Source organism: Stegastes partitus, unplaced genomic scaffold (assembly GCF_000690725.1).
Source record: "Stegastes partitus isolate 25-593 unplaced genomic scaffold, Stegastes_partitus-1.0.2 Scaffold207, whole genome shotgun sequence".
Lineage (NCBI taxonomy): Eukaryota > Metazoa > Chordata > Actinopteri > Pomacentridae > Stegastes > Stegastes partitus.
Genome location: NW_007577938.1, coordinates 449,640 through 473,277, shown reverse-complemented (window position 1 = coordinate 473,277; position 23,638 = coordinate 449,640). Strand labels below are relative to the sequence as shown.

General features: G+C 44.0%; 1 protein-coding gene across 4 annotated transcripts in view; it reads left to right on the top strand.

Moving 5' to 3' along the window:
* The window catches only part of LOC103356527 (histone-lysine N-methyltransferase ASH1L-like), a 31,584-nt gene that overhangs the window by 1,471 nt on the left and 6,475 nt on the right, over positions 1-23,638 (top strand). For 2 of the 4 annotated variants that reach the window (XM_008280698.1, XM_008280701.1), the window contains exons 2-10: positions 5,999-6,791; positions 8,583-12,495; positions 18,516-18,849; positions 19,004-19,189; positions 19,341-19,435; positions 22,119-22,192; positions 22,291-22,336; positions 22,419-22,459; positions 22,538-22,608. In XM_008280698.1, coding sequence (XP_008278920.1) covers positions 6,165-6,791; positions 8,583-12,495; positions 18,516-18,849; positions 19,004-19,189; positions 19,341-19,435; positions 22,119-22,192; positions 22,291-22,336; positions 22,419-22,459; positions 22,538-22,608 — 5,387 coding nt within the window. In that variant the 5' untranslated portion in view covers positions 5,999-6,164. Of the gene's footprint in view, positions 1-5,670; positions 5,793-5,998; positions 6,792-8,582; positions 12,496-18,515; positions 18,850-18,926; positions 19,190-19,340; positions 19,436-22,118; positions 22,193-22,290; positions 22,337-22,418; positions 22,460-22,537; positions 22,609-23,638 lie in introns of those variants that run through there. The other 2 variants (XM_008280699.1, XM_008280702.1) reach the window with 2 other exon arrangements.

Below are 23,638 nucleotides of genomic sequence, written 5' to 3'. Positions count from 1 at the left end.
CGTTTTTTTTTTTTTTTTTTTGGTTGCTGCGCAGCCTCCCGCCTCCATGAGTTTGGATATTTTTTTTCTCTTGTACGACGCGTGAATGTGCGTTTTTGTCTTAATGCGCACATAGGACAACAACAACACGTGCATGTGCGCATCCTCTGCGGGCGGATAGTGATTTTCCGAGGTGCGCAAAGTCATTATGGAGAAGGAAGCTCCTGTTGACGTCCTCAGTAAACCAGTGCGGTAACACCCCCACTGCTTTACTGTATCTACTGTATCTACGCAGCTGCGACCCGGGTACACAATGTACGACGCTCACAACACACACAACAACAGGCGAGTGTGTGCGTGAGGAGCAGGAGGAGGAGGAGACTCACGTGAGAAAGTTGCCTGTATATGTGGCTGCGCGCACTGCGAGGCTTCACGCTCGGATAATGTGAGATGCCATCAGTGCAGCGGCGCTTCCAGCTGCTGCTGCTGCTGCTGTTGTCAGGCAGACGGTAATGGTGTTGTAGTTATTGATGAGGACACTGTCACGGGATGGTGATGATGGCTGGAAATATGGTGGGCCATTATCATGATTTAATCGCTCCCGAGGAACCACACCGACTGCGGTGTCAAGTCCACCCATCATCCTGTCACTGGAAATAGCTGCTGGTCTAATGTTAGAATAATTCTGAGTTATGTCGGAGAGGTTCGGCTCTGCGGAGTATAAAGAGCTATTAGTATGCGCTCTGACTGCTGCTGAATGGGCCTGCCCTTTTAAGTTTGAAAACCTGCCACTCTGCTTCCCTTCTTATAGTCACTTTTCACAACAAGACTGGAGCCCACATGACTCAGTTCTTTACTCAGGCCCAGGGACGGAGCCAGAGGGGGGAACGGGGGCACCTTGGACTAAATGTTAGGGGCCTATAACAAGTCCTGGATAGTTGCCTCATCCTGGTGCTGTTGTAGTAGCTCTATTGTAGATAAACCTGGAATTCTAGTTGTAAAAACTATATTTTAGCAAGTTAATCTTATACAGTGCCAAGGATGAAGCCAACGGGAGACACCTGGGACCAAATTTTAAGGCCCTATAACAAGTCCTGCATAGTGACCTCATCCTGGGACTATTGCAGTAGCTCTACTGTAGATAGAGCCTGAAATCTAGTTGTAAAAACAACACTTTAGCAATGTTATTCTTATACAGTGCCAAGGATGAAGCCAACAGGGGCCACAGACACCAAGGACCAAATTTTAGGGGCCCTATAACAAGTCCTGCATAGTGACCTCGTCCTAAAGTTCTGTCTTGTAGATAGAACCTGTAATCTGGTTGTAAAAACTTGATTTGGGGTAGTGTTATCCTGACGTGATGCCAGAGACGTAGCCAAGAAAGGGCCACGGACACCTCAGGTGAAATGCTAAGGGTCATGCATTGTATCCTCATCCTGACACTCTGACTTGTAGACGGAACCTGAAATCTAGCTGTAAAAACAACACTTTAGCAATGTTATTCTTATACAGTGCCAACAATGAAGCCAAAGGGGGCCATAGACACCTGAGACCAAATTTTAAGGCCCTATAACAAGTCCTGCGTTGTGTCCTCATCCTAAAGTTCTGTCTTGTAGATAGAACCTGTAATGTGGTTGTAAAAACCTAATTCTGGGGTAATACTATCACTACATGGTGCCACGGACACCTCAGACTAAATGTTAAGGGTCATGCATTGTAACCTCATCCTGACTCTGACTTGTAGACAGAACCTGAAATCTAGTTGTAAAAACTTTATTTTTTGTGAATATTGAACTAAATGTTGAGGATCCCATAACAAAGCCTGCATAGTTACGTCATCCTGGGACTATTGCAGTAGCTCTACTGTAGACAGAACCTGAAATCTAGTTGTAAAAACAATATTTTAGTAATGTTGTTCTTATACAGGGCCAAGGATGAAGTCAACGGGAGACATCTGAGACCAAATTTTAAGGGCCTCATAACAAGTCCTGCATAGTTACCTCATCCTAAAGTTCTGTCTTGTAGATAGAACCTGTTATCTGGTTGTAAAAACTTAATTTTGGGGTAATATTATCCTTACATGATGAGACGTAGCCAAGAAAGGGCCACGGACACCTCAGGTGAAATGCTAAGGGTCATGCATGGTAACCTCAAGACCCTTTGAGTCTCTGTCTTGTCGAACCTTGTTGAACCTATTATCCAGTTGTTAAAACTAAATATTTCTGTAGGTATAAGCCATACGTGGTTAGTGAAATGATTATTTTGGGGGTGAAATTTTCCTCACATTGCACCTGGGACTGAGCCACGGATACCTCAGATGAAATGCCAAATGTCATGCTCAGGGTCAAGCATGGTAACCTCATCCTGACCCTCTGACTTGTAGATGGAACCTGAAATCTAGCTATAAAAACTGTGGATATTAAACTAAATGTTGAGGATCCTACAACAAATCCTGCATAGTTACCTCATCCTTAGGCTCTGTTTTTTTGTAGTTGTATAGAATCTGAAATGTAGTTGTAAAAATTGTAGTTTTTTGGGTAATATTATCCTTACGTGGTGCCAAAGATGAAGCCAAGGGGGAACATGGATACTTAGATCAAGTTTTAAGGGTCTTAGAACAAGTCCTGCATCCTTCCTGCATCAGAAGGCTTTGTTTTTTATATAGAACCTGGAATCTAGTTGTTAAAACAATTTTTTTTGTGGATGTTAAGCCTTACATGGTACCAGAAACAAAGCCAAGAGAGGCCATAGACACTTTAAACTAAATGTTATGGGTCTTATAACATGATCTGCATCCTTACCTCATCTCGAGACTCTGTCTTGTAGATGGTATTTACAATCTAGTTGTTTTTAACATTCAATTGTTGTAAAAACTTTATTTTTTTGGTGATATTATCCTCACATGGTGCCAGAAACACTGAAGGCTAAATGTTAAGGGTCATGCTAAGGGTTATGTGTCGTAACCTCATCCCGAGGCTCCGTCTTGTTGATGAAACATGAAATCTAGTTGTACAAACTTTTTTTTTTTTTTACTATTGCAGCTATCTTGTACCATAAATCCTCACATGGTGCCAGGGATGGATGGCCTTAGAACAAGTCCTGCATAGTTACCTCATCCAAAGGCTCTGTTTGTAGGTGGACCTTGAAATCTAGTTGTTATAACTATTTTTTGTAGATATTAAAATATCAAATATTTTTTACCATACTCACACTGTGAATACCACAGGGGCACCACGGACTTAAAATAACAGAGAAGGCCATTAGAGGGCTGCACACATAGAACTACAGTTGCCTACGCAAAGTTTTCACCCCGCTTGGAAGCTTTTCCTTTTATTGCTTTTAAACACTGATCCAGTCGATATCATTTTATCCTCCTGGAGTAGCACTCATTTTACCTTTGCAAGTCTTGCAGAGAAGTATCCCCACATCATGATGCTGCCAGCACCATGCTTCACATCATGATGCTGCCAGCACCGTGCTTCACACCATGATGCCACCACCATATTTCACATCATGACGCTGCCACCACCGTGCTTCACATCATGATGCTGCCACCACCGTGTTTCACATCCTGATGCTGCCACCACCGTGCTTCACATTATGATGCTGCCACCACCGTGCTTCATGACGGGGATAGTGTGTTTGTTCTTGTATCCATCCCCTTGTTTATGCTTTTTAATAACCATGACACAGAGTTATCTTTAAATTAATTGGTATGACTTTGCAGAAATCAGTTTTCACTTTGACATAAAGTGGGGTAATTTTTTTGTCCAAAAAGCCAAACTAAATTGACCATGATTCCTTGTTGAAAAGCAATGAAAGCAGAAAACCTCCAAGAATACTTTCTAATGGCACTGTTCATCCAGTAACTACTGTTTTCCTGGCAGAACCTTTTTGGAACCATTTTTCTTCAGGCAGTATAATTAGTTGACGAGTAATCGATTATTCATCGCACCTCTATTAACAAGCAGTAGAAATTTACCAGCTTCGCGACTTGTTTACACTCCAATTTATGTAAATCTGATGTGGACTAATCGAGTATTAGCTGCTTGTCTTTGTTATGCATTAGAACTGCAACGACTAATTGATTAATCAATAAGTCATCAGCTGTGAAATTAGCTACCAACTGTTTTGATGGCGAATTATTCAGTTTAAGTAGATGCTGCCTAGTTGTTTGGCAAAAAGTCTGTTTTTTAGCTCTGAAGTTATTCAGATATTATTTTAATATTCACATTTAAGTAGCTGCACTCAGAGAATTAAGCTCAAACTGACTGATTGTTGAAATGGTTGGAGGTTAAATTAACAGTAGACAACTTTAAGAACTCATCTGTAAACAAGCTTGTGCATAAATTGTCGTAAGGTTTATAGCTAACATGTTTATCATCGAGGACTGGCTGCTTGTATTTGTTGTATTTATTACAGCTGCAGTAAGAAATTAGTTTAAGTCTGTTTTTAAGTAAAAAGAAAAGTCTTAAATGTGAATATATTCTGGTTTCTTTGCTGCGCTATGATAGTAAACCTAATTTCTTTGGGTTGTGAACAAAACAAGACATTTGTCATCACGTTTTCTGACCTTTTATAGACCAAACAGCGAACAGATTAATAGAGGAAGCAATCATTAGTTGCAGGCCTGGCCGCCGCTATAAAAACCGGCCGACTGCTGCTGCTGCTGCTGCTGCTCGAGCCTGAATCCTCTTGTGGAGTAGAGGTCGTACTAAAAGTGGCTGCAGTCGTCTGAGCGGACCACTGTCCATCTCTGTGCTCATTCTGCTTCATTGTGAGGAGGTTTGGCCTCCGAAAACGCTTTTCCAAAACTGTTACATAAGAGCCGTTACTGGAACAGATGTTGATTTGAGCTCGGTATGAGTCAAGGAAAGGCTTTTGGGTGTGGAGGGACCGAGAGGCAGCGGAGATAGCCCACTGAGCTCTTAAACGAAAACATTATCCGAGATGCTCTTGTATGTTTAAGCGGGCGGCGTTGAGAGACAGACGAGCTATTTCATAAGAGGCTCTGGGGAGGGAGAGCGAGCGAGCGGCGAGGACGCTTGGCAGGGTGTGTTTTATTAGAAAACGGATAATGAGAGAGGGAGAATAATGAAGGAAGCGTGACGGAAGATTCCCTTCGATAACGCGGCGAAAGTTTTCCCGGGGAGGAGAATGTTATTTCAGGGTGTGTTGCTGTGCTGTAATGTCACATTAAAAGTCCATTTACAATGGGGTCAATGAAAAGCTTACTTGACTTAGAGGAAGCAATGGGAGGAGGAGGAATTTGCACTCCTTTCCAAAAATAAGTTTTACCCTTTCCTACGGATTTGTGTTACCACTACTGGAAGGGGAGGAGGGGAACGGTTGCACAGTGAATGGAGGGATTTAGGCTGGAGAGGAGGAAAAGAACGACGTGGAGGAGGAAATATGGTTCTGATTAACATCGATACAGTGCATGAGTTGACCATTTTTACTGTGTGGTCTACAGAGAGAGGCAGAGGGAGGGAGGGAGGGAGGGAGGGAGTGGATGGGACTAATAGAGAATGCATGCAAAAGCTTACTGCCAAACATGAAAAGGGGAGTTTGGGAGAGAAAAGAAAGTACAGCAGCGGGAAGGGTGGGAGGAGAAGAGCTTGTGGGAGTAGCTGAGAACAGAAGGCGCAAAGACACTGGGGAGAGGAGGGGAGGGGACTGGATCAAGTGTTTGAATTAGTCAGGAGCTGATTGATTGATATATTGATTTGGCAAGAGGCGCAGCGAGGATTAGGAGTGCAGAGGTTCGGCGTCAGATCTGCCGTTATTTACAGAGGAAAGAAGCTGTGTTCTCGGTGAGTCTTTCTTCTGGGAATCGGCGACTTTGATTGGCCCCCGGGGTTTTCTGTGTGATGAGATCATCTCCGTGGACACAGACTTTAGCACCTCTCGGGCAGGACGGGGACTTTCCCCTCAAATCCTGCGTTGCTGCTGCTGCTGCTCAGCATCTGAGCTCACTGAAATGACTAATCGCTGCTCTGTCTGTCTGTTTCTGCCTCAGCTCGAGCCGACGGGACGACACACCGAGCTTCCCTCGCTGGATGAAGGCACCTAGCTGGACTTTTTTCCTGATCTACACCTGCACTCTGCTCCTCACCTCCAACCCCGTTTGACAGAGTGATACTGGGAACCCCACAGCTGCCGACCTCTCCCCCCTGACTCCTCTGATGGACCAGAGAGTGAAGGGGGGAACCCCTCCAACCACAGCCTCCACTCTGGACCCCGCCCCTGCACCTGAGGACTCTGAACCGGTGGGGGAGAAGAAGAGGAGAGGCGAGGGGGAGAATGGCGACGTGGGGAAGAAGGAGGAGGAGAAAAGAGGAGCGGGGAGGAAGCGGGAAGGCGACAAGGGGGCAGTGCTGGAGCTGCTCATCGAGGGGCGATGTGGGGGGCAGCAGATCCCCGGCCGGGAGGCCAGCTGCCCCGAGGGGAACGTACGAGTCCGCATCGGGCTGCAGGCCAAACGCACCAAGAAGCCGCCCAAGATCCTGGAGAGCTACGTCTGCAAGCCTACCATCAGGACGTACCAGCGGCAGGGCAGGGGGCTGCTGCTGAGGGCCGACGGAGACGGAGGCCAGCAGAGCAAAGCCGGCTCCGGCCAGGATGAGGCAGCCAGAGAGCAGCGCTCGGGCTTGGACGCTGTCCAGACCACATCCAAACAAACTGCATCTGCTGCTTCGACGCCGCTCGCACCACCTTCGTCATCGCAGTCATTATCGTCAACGTTCGCCACAGCTTCCACCCCGGCTTCGGTCCCCGCTGTCACCAGCCAGGGCACCAAGTCTGCCAAACAGGTCAGTTTACGGACCCCTCTCCTTACGTCAGCTTATCAACCCTCTGAGCAGCTCCACATTTTTCCTCACTCTGCTCCTATTTGTCTTCTCATCTCTGTGGGAACAGCAAAACCATGACAGAGAACGTAAATCAGAAAAATAAGAAGAAAAGTTGCATTTCTGTGATTATTTATTTTACTAAATTTGAAAAACAAAATGGAATTAGCATGTATTACCAATACTGGGAAAACAAATGGCAACTCTCTATATTATAGATATTTTACTCTTTATATTTTTAACATGTTTTCATACTCGTGTCCTCTCTGCTCTGTACAAACACGGCCTGCAGTTCAGCAGAAAACTGTCTAAAAAAAAAAAAAGCTGAGTCACTGATGACTTGTCAGTTGCATCAAGGAGCGGAGATTTTCTTTATTATTTACAGAATGGTGATTAGTGTAAATAGTTTATTTTGGGCTATTTTTTAAAATGAGACATGTAGAATGAAGTTATTTTGATGAAATATTGTGATTTTAAGCTTTAATTTGGTAAATCTTTGCAACAAACACCAAAATAACACGATTAATTTAAGGAAAGCTGAAAATCTAACGATTCTGTTGCTGATAAATAGTTTCATTTGGGCAGTTTTTTTCAAAAAATAACATGCTCTTTAAACAACTATAAAGCTGTTTCACCATGCTGAGTGTATCTTCCAACATGCTGCATTTATTTTATCAATCCAACGTGTTTTATTTTCCTCTGTAGAAACACTGCCTGCAGTTCACTTTGAAACCAAATGCTTCATTTTGGAGCATTTTAATTGAGTGATTTTGATGAAATATTACAGTTAAAGTGAAAGTTTGGCTATTTTCAGTTCATAATATGTTTAAAGGTTGCTGTAAGGTCGAAAATATGAAGATCTGCTCAGTTTTTACAGTTTCTAGATGATAAATTATGTAATTTTTCAGGGTTTTTTAAAAAAGATAACATGTCTTTCAAGCCTGGTTTTGGGGTGTAGAGGGTTAAATTTGCCGTTAAATGAAGTTAAAATGGAGAAAAACATCAAACCTGAGAGTTGCACTGGCTGAATGTGTTCATACATTATTAATGGCACATATGTGCTCTAGCTGTTTTGTTTTTTTTACAGTTAACCAGCAGGCTTATAGACGGTGTAAAAAAATCTCCCAGCTTTGAGCTCAGTTCTAATACGGCCAAATGAGCGATTCTCTCAATACTGAAAGCCAAGCAACACATTTGAATAAACAGACCTATAAATAGGACGACAGCACGGCAACCACTTGGAGTTATTGCAGACATTGGTCCATCAGTCCTCATGACAATCACCCAAGGAGAAGCTTATGGCTTTAGCTGCACAAACGCCACTCAGGCTGCAGCGCACCAAAATTACAGAACAAGTATGAAATGTCAAGCCTTCTCATCTGTATTAGTGGCAATTTATAGCTACCAATAGCAAAGCCTTCTCCCTCTGTTTCTGTCTCTGCCTGCCTCTCTATATCGGTCCCTCTCTTCTATTTTTACTTCCCCTCTTTTCTCTACCTGCTCTCATTTATCTTTCACTCCCCCTCTGTCCCACTGCTTTCCTCTCGGCTTCTCTTCGCCTTTGTAGCTCTCCTTTCTGTGTCAACCCCATTCCTGTTTCCATCACCTCACTCTCTCCTCCGTATGCCCTCGTTTCTCTGCCTGATTGAGTCATTTTATCCTCTCTTTTAATGGGGCGGGCAATAACAAAAGCTGCCACCGCCTCTTTGCCCGTTTGTCCTTCACTGTTGTGACCGAGATGTTTGCATTCTCCAGGTTCCTATCAAGCCGGCCGATAAGACGGAGGTGAATTCGAACGGCTCGTCGGAGAGGGCGAAGAAGCCTCCGAGCGTCAACGGCCAGCCCGTCGCTGCAGCTCCGAAGCCCTGCTCGCCCAAGACAGACCAGCCGGCTCCAGCTTCCGGCCCGTGCGTCCAGGCCGCCTCCGCTTTGGAAACCAGGAACGACGGAAGCACCTCCAAGAAACATAATGGTTTGGTGCAAAAACAGAAGGGGTTACCGAACGGGAAGGGCTCTGCCAGCATCCTCGGCACTTCCACCGCATCTAAAAGCAAAGCTGGGAAACACAGCAGCTCCTCCTCCGTTTCTTCCACGGAGTCTTCGACGAGGCCTCCGGTCTCCGCGAGCTCCCATAAAGAACTTTCCACTAAGAGCAGGCCAGACTCTCCCTTGGTCACCTCCAAACCACAATCCTCCCCCGCTGTGGATCTCCCTTCTGCCCAACCTCAAAGTCAGGATGCCTCCCTAGAAAAGAAAAGAGAGAAGGATAGGAAAGCAAAGAAGGAGAAGCGGAAAGACAAGAAGTCAAAGAAAGAAAGACTGGAGGCTGACAGGGCAAAAAGTGAGAGCAGGAAGGACGAAGTAAAAAAGAAGAAAAAGGAGAAGGGAAAGGATGGAAAATCGAGACACGGTAAAGAAAAGGAGGAGAGGCGTAGGAGTGAAGATTTGTGGAGGGACGAAGCAAAGATCGACAGAGGAAAGGCTGAGAAAAAGAGGCTCAGTCCGGAGAGGCAAAGAACGGAGGATAATAATGCAAAATGTGGCGAAACAGCTGATAGACTGGTGGCGAATCCAGACGAGAAAGAAAAGATGGATGACAGTTGCAAGCCAGCAAAACAAGCTGAGCCAGCAGCGGCAGCAACAGGTGACGCCAGTAAATCAAAAGAACAGGACGTGTCGAGACATTCAACTGTGCCTCCGAGCCACCCCTCGTCTTCTGCCCCTCCCATGCCTTCTGCCCCCATATCTCCCCCGTCCTCCCCCCAAGAGCAGGACAGCCGGCCGCTCAAGAAACGCAAAGCCAGGAGGCCCAGCTGGACTAAGCTGGCGCACCGGGCTCCGAGGGCGGAAAATCAGGAAGCCCCTTCAGATTCCCTGCATAATCCTGCACTGAGTTACCAACAGAACCCCAAGACGCCCCTCCCTGCCAAAGCCACTATCCAGCAGAGCGACGAGTCCTTAACCAGCAGCTCCTCCCCTCTTTCTTCTGCAACCAAACCTCAGATTCACCCGGCGTCAGACTCCGTGAGCGCCGGCCGAAAAAGGGGGCGCCCCAAATCCCACGGTTCCAGTTTGGACGAGCCTCCCCTTCGACTCTCGCCGAGCAACACCCCGACCGAGGTGCCTCCTCTGGGGTGCGACGGAGTCCAGAAAGCCCCCATGCTGGAGCCAAGTCCAGCGTCCAAATCCAGCCCCAAGAAGCGTGGACGTCCCCCGAAACCAAGGGTCCCCGAGGACCAGAGCGGAGATGATCAGGGAGACCGGAGTCCGGACTTCCATCCTCCCGAGAAGGGAACCAGGCAGCTGAAGATCCAGAGGCTGATTAACGAGATGAAAAAACGAAAGAAGAGGAGGCTCCACAAAGTGATGCTGTCGGGGTTTGCGGGGAAGGAGGTAAGAGGGGGGGAGGCGGCAGATGGCGAGGCCTCTCTGAGAATGTGTAAATCGATAGAGGCTACGACGGTGCACACGCTCTCGGCCCTGTCGTCCTCTTTCGGGAGCAAACTGGGTCCTCAGATCAATGTGAGCAAGAGAGGAACCATCTATATGGGCAAGAGACGAGGACGCAAACCCAAATCGCAAACCGCCAACCTGAACTCACAGAGCTCCTCCCTGTTCTCCAACACCTCCGAAACCTCCCTCTTTCAACCCCAGCCTCCCTCTCACCCCTTTCCCTCCCCGTCCCTCACCCACTCCAGCGGCGCCCAGAGTCCCTACAGCGAAGGCAGCCTCACAGAACCGGCGCCGTCCCTCCTTTTTCCTCACCCCTTCTCCCTGCCTTCCCCGTCCTCCTCCTGCACCTCCCCCCGGCCTCCTTCCTCATCCTCCATCTCCCCCTTCGTGAAGAAAAGCTGCCCATGTCAGGGGAGGCACCACTTCCCCTTCCACCAGTCTTCATGTAAGCTCTCCTGCCCCACCCCTCCGCTGCATCACCCACCCGGCTCCCCCGGCCACCTGAAGGAGGCCACGCCCTCCCCCCGGAGCGAGTCCCACAGCGAGGAGACGCTGCCGAGCGACAGCGGCATCGGGACGGACAACAACAGCGTCTCCGAGCGAGGGGAGATGAGGGGAGCCCGGGGTATGCTGAGGCTGGGTCAGGGGTCCGGGGTGATTCTGGGGGGCCAGAGACACCCCTCTCTGGTGGACCGACCCTCCCCGGTCTCCTCACCCCTCTCCCACATGTCCAGACACAGGAACCCCATGACTACCCCGACCGCCGTGGAGCGGCGACACCGGCACCGGCGCAGGGATTACGACTGCCCCTCGTCCTGCGCCTGCCTGTGCCCCTGCCCCTGTCCCGGACACAGCAAGTGCCCCCATTCGGACTATTACCCCTGCATGGGGCACAATGCACTGAAGAGGCAGAAAAACAAACACAAGAAGAAGCACCAGCAGCTCCACATGCAGGATCCGGAGTTCCTGGCCGAGCTGGAGGATCTGATCGGTCAGTTCAGCGAGGTCCACATCGGTAGGCGGAGCTGGGCTCGGACGGGCCTCGGACAGGGCTTCGATGGGAACCCACCTGCAGGAAGGAGACACCACACTTCCTCCACCTCCGCCTCCTCTCATTCGCTGCGCTCCAACATCTTCAGGATCAATCTCAACGGCTTCTACTCGCCTCACCCGTCGTCCTTCTCCACCAATCCCTCCTTCTCGCCGCAGCCTTTTTACCCCTGCCACTGTAGCAGGAAGCCAGACCGCCGACAGTGTGGCTGCCCCTCGAAGTTCCAGGAGACCATCGAGAACATGGGCTTCTACAGCGGCTACCCTCCGGCCACGACGCTTTACCACCACCTGCCCAGCTCCTACCCGCTGCCATCCTATGCCCCACACCAGCCCCACCACTTCCTCCTCAACCCAGCAAGGTTCCACCGACGGAGGAGCCGGCTGCTGAGGGAGGGGGCTCTAGGAGGGGATGTCGAAGGAGACGGCGGCGGCGGAGGTGGAGGAAGCGGAGGAGGTCCTCACCTCAGCTCAGGGTTCACATCCAGCCTCTCCTGTGGCTGCGGGAGGAACGAACACAAACACAAGCATAAGCATCGCCACCGGCACTGCGAGCGAGACGTGGACGACGACGAGGAACAGGACGACGAGGAGGACGTGGTGGAGCGGGAGGGGCTGGCTGGGTTAAAGCCCAGGTCGGGGTTCATTCTGGGGCAGGAAGGAGGAAGGAAAGGGGCGAGAGGAGCCGGGAGTCTGCTGTCGAAGGAGTCGCCGTGGCTATGTGAGAACGGGAATGACTCGTTCTCCACCGCCACTGCTTCATCTTCCTCCTCCTCAGCAGAGAGGTACAAACACACATCCCTCACCTCGCTGGGGCTCGGCTCCTCCCACCTGTCCTCGTTCGGCGGCGGCTGGGGCGGCCTGGGCCAGAGCTGGTCCAAATTCGGCGGCCTGGGAGGAGCGAGATTCGGAAACCCCGGCTGGAGAGGCTTCAGCGCTGAGCAGCACCCGGCCAGGCTGATCGCGTCCGACGGGGAGGACGAAGATGGGGATGACGACCAGTACAGGGCGTCGCCGTCACCGACGCACACCAACCTGTTCACGTCCGCCGCCATGACGACGGTGGGGAGGGGTCTGAGGAGCGGATTGGCCGGGAGGAATCCAGGAAGTGGAGAGAGGTCGTGGAGGAGGGACGAACCGGCGTGGACGGAGAGGAGAGACACAGGTGAGGAATCATCTGCTGCTTCATTCATTCATTCATTCACTGCTGTTTTCATCAGCGCTGCAACGATTGATCGATTAAATTTATCACCAACTCTTTTGATAATCTATGAGCCACGTTATACGGAAAAAAGTCTCTCAAAACTAGTAAGAAAAATGTTTAAATTTGAGTATCTAAGGATGTCATTTTGAGACTTTGGTTGACGTTTTTAACCATTTTCAAAGACCAAACGTCTGATTTAACGAATAAATTAATCAGTTTGAGTCATTTTTAAATTAAAAAAAGTCGTAATTTCTTTCTTCTTCTTTATAAATATTAGTAGTTTCTGGTTTCTTTCCTCCTCTATGACAGTCAACTGAATATCTTTGGACAAAACAAGACATTTGTCATGTTTGGACGTTGAGCACATTTTTCACTATCTTCTGACCAAACAACTAATCGATTAGTCGTGTAAATTAATTAGTAGTGAAACAAAAACAGTCAGCATGATAGTATTTCTCTGGCTGTACGGTTGTCCTGTTAAAAAGAAGAAGAAGAAGACCAGTAAACCAGTGCTGCAGAATAAATCGTTTCAGCATCAACATTGTGAAAAGAACAAATCAGCTCAAACACATCACAACCTTTTTTTTTTTTTTCGCTGCTTGCTACAAAAACTAAACTGACACCGTTTTCATTTTCCGTGACTGATCGACAGGAAAAGTCTTTCTGACAGAACATCGTTTACTCTGATTTAAGAGTTCTTGGATGCACCGAGGTTTTCTTTTTTAAAACTTCATTCACCAGACTCAGAGTTTGTTGACCTCCACATGTGAAACACTGAAAAGGAGGATTTGGTTGCAAAAAAAAATAAATCAGTTGCATGAAAATAGTTCAGCTAAAGAAAGAAATGGATTTCTGCAGTCAGTCAGCAGCACAAACCTCTTTATGACAAGTGCAAAGCCAGAAGTAAATAAGCAAAAAATCATTTTGCATGTTAATAAAGGTTCTAAACAGTTTTTTAAAACTATTTTTGTTGTTGTTTCAGATACACTCAACTATAAAATCACCAAAATCGCAATTTTTGAAGTTCTCTGCTAAAAATCTTTTTAAAAATCCCTGTTTTTTACTCTCCAATATGGCGATATCAGTTATTTTTCAGTATCTTGTGTTAAAAATATTAGTAAATATTTAAATTTAAAATGTTGATGTGGATTTTTATTTCTGAAATAGATTTTTTTTTTGTTGAGGAAACACTGTGAGGATTAAGCAGTGCGTGTTTGTGCATGTACTGGATTATTTTAGGATAAGATAAAGATAAAACTTTATTATTTAGGCCAGATATTGCTCAAAAAGAAATTACATAACATGAGAACTGCAGTGCCTAAAAAGTAGAAAAGCAAAAAGATAAGAAACGACAACAGCAGTAGAGCAGAACAGAACAGTAAAAGTAAAAGTAATACTGGTGATTACACGGAGGCCATAAGTAATGTCACATGTGTACATATTGAAATATTGCACCTGAAAAACAAGAAGAAAATACAAATGTTGTCCTTCACATTGACTCGGTTGTACATGAACGAGAGATGTTTCACCTGAGAGATGAAAATATGAACTACTGCACATATTTATGTTCTATAAATAAAATCAAACTGGTATCTTAGCTTATTCATTTTGCAGCTATTATGAATGTTTTGTGGAAGAAAGTTGAGAAATCAGCACCTACAGCTGCCTTCAGGAGGAGTTCTTCAAGTCATCTGGTGGAAATTCTTGGATTCTGTCGACATAGTTTGCAGACAAAAAAAAAACGTTTTTTCTCGACTTTGTGCGGTCAGTTTGGAACAAAGTGCATCTGGTCGCTTTGACGTGTAACACTGAACAAAAAGATGCTGCGAGCGGCGGAAAAATCAGATTTTACTCTGTCTGGGTAGTTTTTCCCTGCTCTCTGGGCTCTCAGCAAATTTCTCGTGGCTTTCCCGAGGAACCGCAAAGCTCTGCATGCCGAGTGCAAAGCCCAACGCACATCTCGTCCAGAGCAAGTCGACGAGTGAGAATTCCTGTTTTAAAACTAAAAATTACATTTCATACAGAGCCTCTGTGGACGGTCAGGGATCAGAAGCTTTTTTAAATGCAACACTTTAAGAAAAATGCTTCGAATAGTGGAAACCTCTGACTGTCTGTGTCGCTTCCTCTACTCAGGACTCCCAAAGCAAATTTCTTTCGGCCTCTAAACTCTGCATGCTGAGTGCAAAGCCAAATGTTTTTTTCGATACATATATCTCAGAAAACCAGCGTCGTGCAGCTCTAATATACAGTAGGACGGGGAGTCTAACATTAACGGTGCCCACCAGTGAAAGATGACAGCAGCGAGCGAACGCTGACAGCTGGCTGAGTGAATCGGTTTTATGCCAAGAGCCTCTTTTCACTTTGCACAGTATGACAGATTTTTATATTTGCACAATGTGGAGATGAAACCGTGGCGCCAGTAGTTTGCCCGATATAGTGACAGCGTTGCTTTTTTCTCAGGTGTTGTTGAGCCACACATCAAAGCCTGGAGGGCGTCGGAGAGGAAATCAGACTCCTTTTCTTTTTATAGCTGAATTTTCAGCCTCCCTCGCTCCGCTGCGCCCGACAAACACGCTCTGCAGCGGCTCTCTGCAGGAATTTTTAAGAAGTGTTACAGCAGGAGGGCAGCGTCTTGATGGGAATCTGCCAGAAAATCTTTGAAATCTTCCTGGTCTGCAGCGAACCGCGCGCTGCTGCAGCCCAGGGCGACTCAGCGAACACAGTCATTAGTTAACCACCAGATCGGCTATTTAAAGCTTCGGCCGATTCCTCACTGCTGCCGGCCAACGAGGCCTATTTGACTTGGAAAAATCCAATAAGGAAAGAGTGGTCAGTGTTGTCAGGGGCTGTGGAAAATGGAACAAAAAGATAGATGAGCTCAGGGGAGATGGATGAAGAAGCGGCCCAGAGGTCAGGACAGGGGCGAAGGAAGGCGTCTGGAGCCTTTCAGCAAAACAAAGCAGAGCTGCATGGTAGTGGACGAAAGTGACAAAACATTTAGATTTTCTGCAAAATACTTAAAAAAAAAGATGTGCATTTTCACAAGATGGCTTGAAAAAAAACATTTACATCCCAGGAAAGAAATCTAAATACTTCGCATTTGCACAGATTTAAATGGTCGTGTTGCATCGTGTGGTGGCAAAAACTGCAATCCGCTGCTAAGAGAAGCTGTTTATGGTTAGATTTTATGAAATATTAGCATGCAATCGATTCAGTTTGCAGCATTCCTCTCCTGTTGTTGCTTATTTTGCTGTGCAGGTGTTAAAACATGCAGGTCAGAAAAAACATCTGTCTTTAAAATAAGATTTATAAATGTAAAAATTGGGAAAAAGGTGCAAAATTATACAACCAGAAACTTAATCTGGTCCCTGATGGATATTAGTTCTGCACAGAATTTCGACATAAATTAAAAAAACATGCAGGAATTTTCAGCAGATGACTTGATTTATCGTTCTATTTACAACGACTGGAGCAATTTCAGAAAAGCTGATTTATTTCTGCAACCAGCTCCTCCGTTCTGAAGCGTTTCTGTGCAGCCTGCAGGTCAACAAACTCAGTGTTGTTCAAGTGAAGTTTTAAAAAAGAAAACAGGTGCAGCATTATGAGAGTAATGGTGGCTGGACACAATGAGAAGGTTTGTGAAAATATGATTTATGAAGTGACGTCCGTCATCTTTTCCACCCAACCAGGACGTCTACGTCTCCAAGAACAAATGAATCACAACATAATACTTTTTAAAGATGAATAAATATGAATATGTTCAACAGCAAACACTAAAAAATGGGGGGAAATGACATTATGCTAAACTGTTTATAACTACAGCTGCACAAAACTGTGACATATATTGTAAAAAATGCAGAAATCTTCAGCAAATGACTTTCAAAAAAATGACACATAAAAGCTATTTTAGATTCTGGACAATCTCTGAGTGATGTTGAAAAAAAACTTGCACTTCAATATTTAGTTTTTTCTGCAATATATATTGAAAAAAACAGGAATTTTCCACCAGATGAGCTGAATAACTCTATTTAGAAATGATTAATTTCATGTAGAATGATTGGGGTGATTGTGTAGGAGACTGAATCTGTATCAAAAGTAGAAAATTATGTAAAAAGAAAAGAAAATCAGACTGCTCTTGTGCAACCAAATCTTCCTTTTCAATGCGTCTGTGCTCATTTTGCTGAGCACACGTGAAGCCTGCAGGTCGACAAAATCTGTCTGCAAAAATAGTTTAAATAAAATTGGAAAATAGGTGCAAAATTCTGTATTTATAAAAACGTGTTAAAACAGAATTACTGATTTTTTATTTATTTTTAGATCATTACAGCCTCAACTCAACCAACTGACTCCCGACATCTACAAAAACAAACAGAAATATACACAAAATATAGATTTTAGACAAATAAAGATGATGTATTTTGAAAAAAAAAAAAAGGAAAAAAAACAGATTAACTAATTGAAAGGAGTGAGTGATCGTACAACGACTGGCTGATTTATCAGAGAAGTGAATCTGCATCAAAGACTTTTTTAAAGAAAGCTGGAAAAAAAATAAAAAATTTGGAACCAGACAAAGAAATCCAGAATCTGTCTTTAAACTGTTAAACCGATTCGTCGCGGTGGTGAAGCGTTTTTAAACAACTTTATCCTTTCTCGAGCCAAAATATTTCCATGCAAGTGATTTGTCTTTGCAGCCAAATCTTTTTCCTTTTCACCGTTTCTCTGCTCATGTGGAGGCTGCATGTCAACAAACTCTCTTCTGAATAAAAACTAAAAGATAAAAAAAAAAAAAAAAAACACATCAAAAATTGTGCTTTTTTAAGATTCAAAATACTTTATTGTCACTATACACGCATGTACGACAAAACTAAGGTGTACAGTCAGGACCTGGACTCATGAAAAAGAGAATAAATAGAATACGTTTAGAATTCTTTTACACATTTACCTAGAAAATTACACTTTTACATTTATTTATTTATTACTATATTTAAATTAACAAAACATGTTGTTTTACGTGTTTTATTTATGTTATTTGACAGAAGAAATATAAATTAAGGATGGAAAAAAAGGGGAAATTATTTGTTTGAACAGTTAATTTCAGATTTACCCTAAAATGGAGTAAAAATAAAACAAAGTAAAGACTGTAAATAGCTTTCACCTAGAAAATCTGTAGATATACACATTAAAAGTTTACAAAAATTTGTGTTTTTGCAGACATTAATTAGTTTTCCTAACAATATGTGACTGTAAAATTTAAATAAGCTAAAAATATAAGTAATTTACAGATATTTGGGGGGGTTTTTTTCTCTCTTTTTTTTTTTTTTTTTTTACACAATTTAACTCTTCAACCATATTTTCATCAGAGAGCTTTTCCTGATTTTATCTAACTTTTATGTTTTATAGCTTCCTGCTTTATTTGTGTGCTTATTGTATTTTTGTTTTATTTAATTTATTTTTATTGGAAAGCACTTTGTAACGTGTTTTGAAAAGTGCTCTATTAAAAAAGTTAATTATATCATTTTATTATTAACTTTTATCTCATTGCATCCAAGGATCCTTAAATCTGAGTAAAAGTCGTTCTTTGGGACAAACTCCTTCTTCTTGTGGAAAACGAGACCCGTGCGACACATCCACGGTCTGATTGTGCAAAAACAAACAACCGTGTGCGCGCTCATGCAGAAAGAATGCACGCCGCGCTGTGTTTGTGTCGTTCTTTTGCTGTTTTTTTTTTTTCCCTCCGAGGCGACTGTGAGTATAAATGACTTTTTAATGCGTTTCCCAGCAGCGATCTGGTCGGAGGAAATGTGACTCACCTAATCTGTGGTCCATCCGCATGACTCAGCCCAGACCGGCCTCACCTCACACCTCCTGCCGGCTCAATCGCTGATCCACATCTGTCTCATTTCCTCCCTCCCCCTCCTCCCCCCTTCCTCCTCCTCCTCCTCCTCCTCCCTCCTCCCTGTTCTCTGTTTCAATGACTGCAGGTTTACAAGGTGACTCAAGGAGCCGGGGGCAGCAGAAAAGTGTGCCAGCGCCAGACGCCATGGTGGCAGTGAAGAACAAAAGGAGGCCCGGACGTCCGAGGAAGCACCCGCTGCCCTCCGATGCCGCAGCCTCGCCGGCGCATCACCCGCCTGCAGCGCCGCCGACGCAGGACCTCCTGCAGGGTCGCAGCAGGGAGGCGGGAGGCAGGAGGGAGGACCGGCTGGTGGTGGAGAGGGAGCGAGTAGGAGGAGGAGGAGGAGGCGACTCGGAGCTGGAGGCCAAGAGGAAGCGAGGGCGGAAGAGGAAGCACGGCGACTCCCCGTGTCACCAGAGGTAAAACACCTGAGCTGGTTGACTTGACAATCCAATACAACCAACTCGCCGCTGGTCCATTAACCCGCCGTTTTCAGCACTGTGTGCTAAACCAGTGCCTTTTCTCTCTTTCTCTTTTTCCTCTCTATCATTCTACCTCTCTCTTTCCTTTCAGCGTCGCCGAGGACAAGCCCGAGTGCGACCCCCTCCCCGAATGTTTCAGCCAATCGGACGCCGATCCGGCTCAGGCTCCGCCCCCGCCGCCGCCGGTCGCCGTCCACAGAGAGGAGCGAGCCGACGGGCCTTCCAGGAAGAAGTTCCTGAGGGCCGGCCTTTACTCTGACGACTACAAAACCACAGAGTGAGTTCACAAACAGGCTGTTACTTGTCAGCAGTTTTGTTTGTTTGTTTACTGTCTGTTAATCTATATCATGATTACGCACTAGAAGTCAGATTCCTTGTATGCGAGAACCCACTTGGCAGTAAATCCTCTCCCATTCTTGACTTTCTAGACCGCCTTCCCAAGCCCAGAAGAACTGCAGAGAGAGTTTGGAGTATTCGCCGGGAGACAACGACTACAGCCTGCTGCCGGCGCCCATACACGTCGGTCAGTGTGTTCAACATCACAGCCATGAACAGAGTAGCTGCCAGATGTTTAATAAGCTAAGCCACAAACGGAGAATTAAGACTTATTTTTACTACAAAATTACCAAAACTGACTAATTTCTGACCACAATAGTTGATTAAGTTGACCACTAATCATTTAATTTTATCGTTACAGCTTCAGTGTTGAATATAGAGTGTCAATAAAAACTGTTAATGACTTTTATGGCTTTTCGAAGTCGGTGTAATTTCGTTCTTTTGACAAGGATTTACCAAAAAAAAGGCTTTCATGTCAAAGTGAAAAACACATTTCTACAAAGTAATGTCAGTTAATTAAAAATATAAAATGTAAAATGAGTGACTGCATGGGCTTGAAGCTGCAATACAGGCACGTTTTTTCTACTATTATGACAGATTTACAAAAGTTTGAGTATAAATTAGTGCTAATCCTGGTAAAATTTAAACGAATGTGCAATAATTCAACTGGTTGCTAAAATTTCAGCGACAAATATCAACTATTTAAGAATCAATTATTCAGTTTAAGTATTTGTTTTTTTAGAGAAACAGTCTGAATTCTCTGTTGCAGCTTCTTGAACGTTAATATTTTCCTCTGTGACCGTAAACTGAATATGTTTGGACAAAACACGACAACATTTGTCAACTTGGGCTTTAAGAAACCAAACAGCTTGTCGATTACCCAAGCAGAATAATAAACAATGAAAATAGTTGTTGGCTGCTGCAGGGGTAGTCGGCTACATAACCTTTTGAATTTTAAACCTTTAAGTTTCTCTTCTGGAAACCCACTTTACATAAAAGTGTCGGATGTTCTCTCCCCTTCTGGTCATGGTTGTGCTGTTTCCACAGAGACAGAAAAAACACTGCAACTCTTTAAAAATGCCTTCTGTGAACTTAAAAACGTAAAATCATAAGATGTGGAAGTTGCAAACGGCGTCCCACAAGGCTCGATCCTGGGGCCTGTGCTGATCCGCATTTATATAGATGATGTTGTTCTGTATCTGGGTGTAACGTACCTCTCTATGCAGATGATACCGTTTTGTACTTTAGTGTGGATGCTGTTCATTCTGCTGCTGTGCACACAACAAGCGTTGTTAAACCAGGTTAAACTAAATTTATAATCTTCACCAGAGTCAGAAATATCAATTGTGACAACTGTTTCATCGCTGAGTGGTGCAAATTTTGAAAAAAGTTCCACAATAATAAATATCTGTGAATCTGAAGAGAAGTTGACATTTCAAACATCTCGTGTCCAATGTGGGGACTAAATTAAGAAGAAAAATGGTTTTCTTTTACACAAATAAATCATGTTTTCTGCTGCACTGAAGCAACTCTATATGGATTGTGGTGACATTTTATACATCAGTGGCAACTCTTGGGCGCCGTTTATCATCTGTGTTATAATTTGTACTCGTCACCGTGAGATGTTTGTTGAGGCTGGATGGTTCTTCTCCTCTGTAAGGCCTCATAGACGCTGGATTTATTTATAACTTACTGTTTTTTTAACCCCTTACCGAACATGCTCAAATTATAAATTCTAAAAAGGTGCTTTTTTTACTCAGCTTGGATCTGGTTTTACTCACTGTCCAACTACAACCTTTAATAACGCGCAAAACTGTTTAAAGCTGGACTCATTTATTCTAATTTTTACTCCCAGCTGTTCTCGTTTTAGTTGATTGATTTAACTATAATTTTAACGCTCTCACCTCCAAGCAGTTTCTGGGCAGCTTTATTTGTTCCTGACGTGTTTTTACTCACTGTGGGCTCATCTTTTACTGCAATATAACTTTGAAGGAAACAGCAAAACCATGTTTAGAAGGAAAGAGAAGTCAGAAATGTCTTCTCTGCAGTGTGACGGTTTTATTGCTGTAAAACATTTTTAAAAATCAAATGAAAGTTGAATATCTTGATTTATTTCCCTCAATACATACATTTTTCTAGAAAAACTAGTGGTGGCTCTAGCTACTGTAGATATTTTACTAATCATATATATTATGTTTTTACTACTTTTATTTAGTTTAGTGGCTTTTGGTCAAAGCTAAATCAGTCATAGTTGCTTTGTTGCACTGACGAGCACCTAAATTTTAGTTTTTTAAAGAATCCTGTTAGATTAATTGTTTATTTTTGACAAATTTGAAACCAGAAAAGAGTAATTTTAATAAAATAGCACAACAATAAGCTTATTATTGACCATATATGCTGATAGAGCACATACATTTAGTTTTTTTACAGAATCCAGTTAAATGAATTGTTTATTTTTGTCAAATTTGAAACCAGAATAAAATGATTTTAATAAAATAGCACGATTTTAAGCTTATTATTGACCATTTGTGGGGATGGAGCTGTACGTCACCCATGATACACTTAGAAACAATCGAAAAAACTAAAAATCAAATCTTTTTTTCTGCTTTTACAGTTTCTGACTCTGATAAATTGTGTAATTTTGTCGATTTTTGAAAAATATAACATGTCTTTCAAGTCCACCAGTGGGTTTTGGGATTCAGATAGTAAAAAACTGATTAATGTTTGTATTTTTCTAACTTTTAATCCAAGTTTCTTGTGTGTGTCTATTGTCCTTGCTTGGCTATGATGTAAAGGAGGCACCATGACTGTACATGTTTTGCGTTTAAATGACTGAATGCTGAATCCTAGACCTCTTTTGTCTTGTGCAGGAAAGTATCTGAGGCTGAAGCGAATTCATTTCCAGCTGCCCTACGACGTCATGTGGCTGTGGCAGCACAACCAGGTACAGCAGCAGCAGCAGCGACACAGTAAAAGATTTTATTTTATTTTCTAAGTGTTGGGAATGTACCAGGATGTAATTCTCCTGTGGTTTGGCTGCAGCTTCACCATCAGCCCGCCGTCCCGCTGAAGAGGAAGCGGCGCTACTGTGAGTTTTTATCAGATGTGCTATCGTCAGGTTTTTACTGATGTGTCGGGTCGATACTCACTGATCTCTCTGATTGTCTCAGGCCGACTGAAGGAGAGGACGACTTCCTCTCTGCAGGCAGCGGTGAGTTCTGTGGCTTCAGCTCGTTTTTTATTCTGACGTTGGTAGTTTGTTCTCTAAAACTTGCTGTTCATCGTGCAGGAGGAGAGCTCTAGCGACATCACCAGCCTGTTCCCTCACCTCGACATGGAGCCTTTGACAGGCAGCGAGAGGTAAAGGAAAGAACTAACGTCGTCCAACCTTTCCTGAAGTCTGGAAGGCTGCTTATGTAACCTCTTTACATAATAAACAATGTAGCCCTCTGAATGCAGAAAAACTGCTCAAACGGCATGTTCTCTTTAGAAATCCACCAAAATTACACCTTTTATTAGAGTATAAATTTGTGAAAATTAAAAAGAATCACCAGATGGTTAACTTTCCAACAGTCCTTGAACTAATCATCCCATAATGTGCCGGAACTTGACCAAAATCTGAGCTTAAAATTGCGATATTTCACCAAAATAACTTGAAAATAAACCATTTGCTTCAACCAAATTCTGTAAAATACAAAAAGATTCTGCTTTCCTCAGAGCCATGATAGATTCAGGTGCAACCAACAGCCTCGTGACAAAAACTCAAGGACGTTTTGGCTGAACTGCAGGCTGTGTTTACGCGGAGCAGATGGAAATTAAAAATGGAAGTAGTAAATATTTATAGTGTGGAGAACCACCATTTTTGTCACCCATCTGTTTGAATATGGTTTTATTTTCTGCATATTAGAGAAACCTGTCACTTATTTTACAATCCCTTTAAACGTCTGAACCCTGAAACCTGACAGTGGGTTTTCCCTTTTTAAAAAAAATGAAATAAAATTTGGAAAAACAACACAATTTGTCAGCCAGAAATGGTAAAAACAGGAATAACTGTCATTTCTATAATATATAAACATAAGATAAAACATGTATATAATGTTTAAATTGCGATATTTCTTTAAAACCTCTATATTCTACATGTCCCATTAAAAAAAGCCAAACTATTACTTCTGTTAAAAAACAAAAACAAATTACGAACTAAGAATCTTTGACTGACTCAGCGGTGACCAACAGTTATGGGACAAAAATTCAGCTGAACTGCAGCCAGTGTTTCCACTGAGCAGAGAGGAAAATAAAAACCTACTGGATGAATAAATCAATGTAGCATGGATCAGAACCAGAGAACAGAGGAACCAGTTGTTGGGGATACATCCAGCATGGTGGAACATCT